The sequence below is a fragment of the Myotis davidii genome, unplaced genomic scaffold (assembly GCF_000327345.1).
Source record: "Myotis davidii unplaced genomic scaffold, ASM32734v1 scaffold76, whole genome shotgun sequence".
Classification (NCBI taxonomy): domain Eukaryota; kingdom Metazoa; phylum Chordata; class Mammalia; order Chiroptera; family Vespertilionidae; genus Myotis; species Myotis davidii.
Genome location: NW_006288892.1, coordinates 946,866 through 948,658, shown reverse-complemented (window position 1 = coordinate 948,658; position 1,793 = coordinate 946,866). Strand labels below are relative to the sequence as shown.

The 1,793-nt window shown below is 51.7% G+C and overlaps 1 protein-coding gene across 2 annotated transcripts in view; it reads right to left on the bottom strand.

Moving 5' to 3' along the window:
- BLOC1S5 (biogenesis of lysosomal organelles complex 1 subunit 5) overlaps nucleotides 1-1,234 on the bottom strand; it is a 55,345-nt gene extending 54,111 nt beyond the window's left edge. Inside the window, exon 1 of one of the 2 annotated variants that reach the window (XM_006761128.2) lies at nucleotides 1,064-1,234. In XM_006761128.2, the coding sequence (XP_006761191.1) occupies nucleotides 1,064-1,178 (115 nt within the window). In that variant the 5' untranslated portion in view covers nucleotides 1,179-1,234. The remainder of the gene's footprint in view (nucleotides 1-1,063) is intronic. The other variant, XM_006761127.2, reaches the window with a different exon arrangement.
- Between the last annotated feature and the right edge of the window lie 559 nt (nucleotides 1,235-1,793).

The following is a 1,793-nucleotide window of genomic DNA, read 5'->3' as shown; positions in this document are numbered from 1 at the left end:
AGTGCAGGCCAGAAGGAAGTGGCAAGAAATATTCAAAGTGATGAATACCAAGAACCTACAACCAAGACTACTTTATCCAGGAAAGCTATCATTCAGAATTGAAGGTCAGATAAAGAGCTTCACAGATAAGGAAAAGCTAAAGGAGTTCATCACCACCAAACCAGTAGTATATGAAATGCTGAAAGGTATTCTTTAAGTAGAGGAAGAAGAAAAAGGAAAAGGTAAAAATTATGAATAGCAAATACATATCTATCAACAAGTGAATCTGAAAAACAAGTGAATAAAAAATCTGATGAACAGAATAAACTGGTGAATATAATAGAATCAGGGACATAGAAAGGGAGTGGACTAACAATTCTTGGTGGGAAAGGAATGTGGGAGGTGTGGGAAGAGACTGGATAAAAATCATACACCTATGAATGAGGGGGGGTAAGGTCAGAGGGGGGGTGGGAACCGGGTGTAGGGGAGCTATGGGGGGAAAAAAAGAGGAACAACTGTAATAATCTGAACAATAAAGATTTAATTAAAAAAAGAAAGAAACTGGCAAAGACTTTTTTGTTGTTGCAGGAAACGGTGGCGAGCTCTGTCTAAATTCGGGGTCTGTGAGGATCCATGTTACTAGGCTGTAAGCTCCCAGGTCGAAGCACCGGGACAGAACGGACCTCTGTGCACATGACTGGAGCTTGAAGGCGCTTTCAGCTGTGATCTCACTGACTCCCGCCTGACCAGGCGCAGAGCCAGGGTGGGTGAAGCCACGACCTCAGGTCCGGCCGCCGCCCCGCGGCCGCCCGGAGGCGCAGCCCGGCCCACTCCCACTCCGTGTTCCGCATCGCAGGTGGCCGCGCCCACGGAGGCCCAGCGCCCGGGTCCCGGGTTTGGGGACGGGAGAGGAGGCCCACGTCTAGGCTTTTTCCCCGGAGGAAGTAAGAGTGATTGGGCGGGTCGTTCCTAGGAGGCGCCTGGAGCAGAGATAGGGGGCGCGGCCACGACCCTGCTCGCCTCGCCACCCCGGGGCCGAGGGCGCCCTGGCTCCCACCAGGGCGATGGCCCTTGCACTCCGTACCCTTGATAATGAGGTGCGCCGGCGAGCCCGCGGTTCCCAGTGAGTCCTTCTTCTTGTTGCCGCCCGCCACGGGGACCTCACCACCCACAGCGGCCTCCGGCCCGCCGCCACTCATCCCGCCGGCTCCGCCCACCGCGGCCGCGCTGCGCCTGTGCAGACTTGCTCGGCCCCCTTCCCAGGCGCGGGTGTGCCGTCATCAAAGCGCGTCGGACAGCGCCGTCTACCAGCCCCGGCTCCTCTAAGGCCCATAGGGTAACTGGGGGTGTGACCGGGAAGAAGCCGATGCCGCCATGCCAGATTGGGGCAGGTGCTGCCTGGATGGGAAGGTGCCTTAAGTAATTTGCTCAGATCACTTATCAGGCTCATTCGAGCCCATGTAAAGAAAAAAAAAATGTTCTTGTATTTACAAAATTTCAACCAGCTGTTATACGGGCTATGTTAAAATGCATGTAATTATTGGAGGGACGGGTTTTCCAGGCTGTTTTTAATTGTCCTGGTCATGAAGAGACATCTATGGGGCTGCCCTGTATCAAACTGCTGCCGTTTGGTAAACTATAAAGCAGTGGTTCTCAACCTTCCTATTGCCGCAACTCTTTAAGACAGTTCCTCATGTTGTGGTGACCCCCAACCATAAAATTATTTTAATTGCTACTTCATAACTGTAATTTTGCTACTGTTATGAATCATAATGTAAATATCTGATATGCAGGATGTATTTTCATTGTTACAG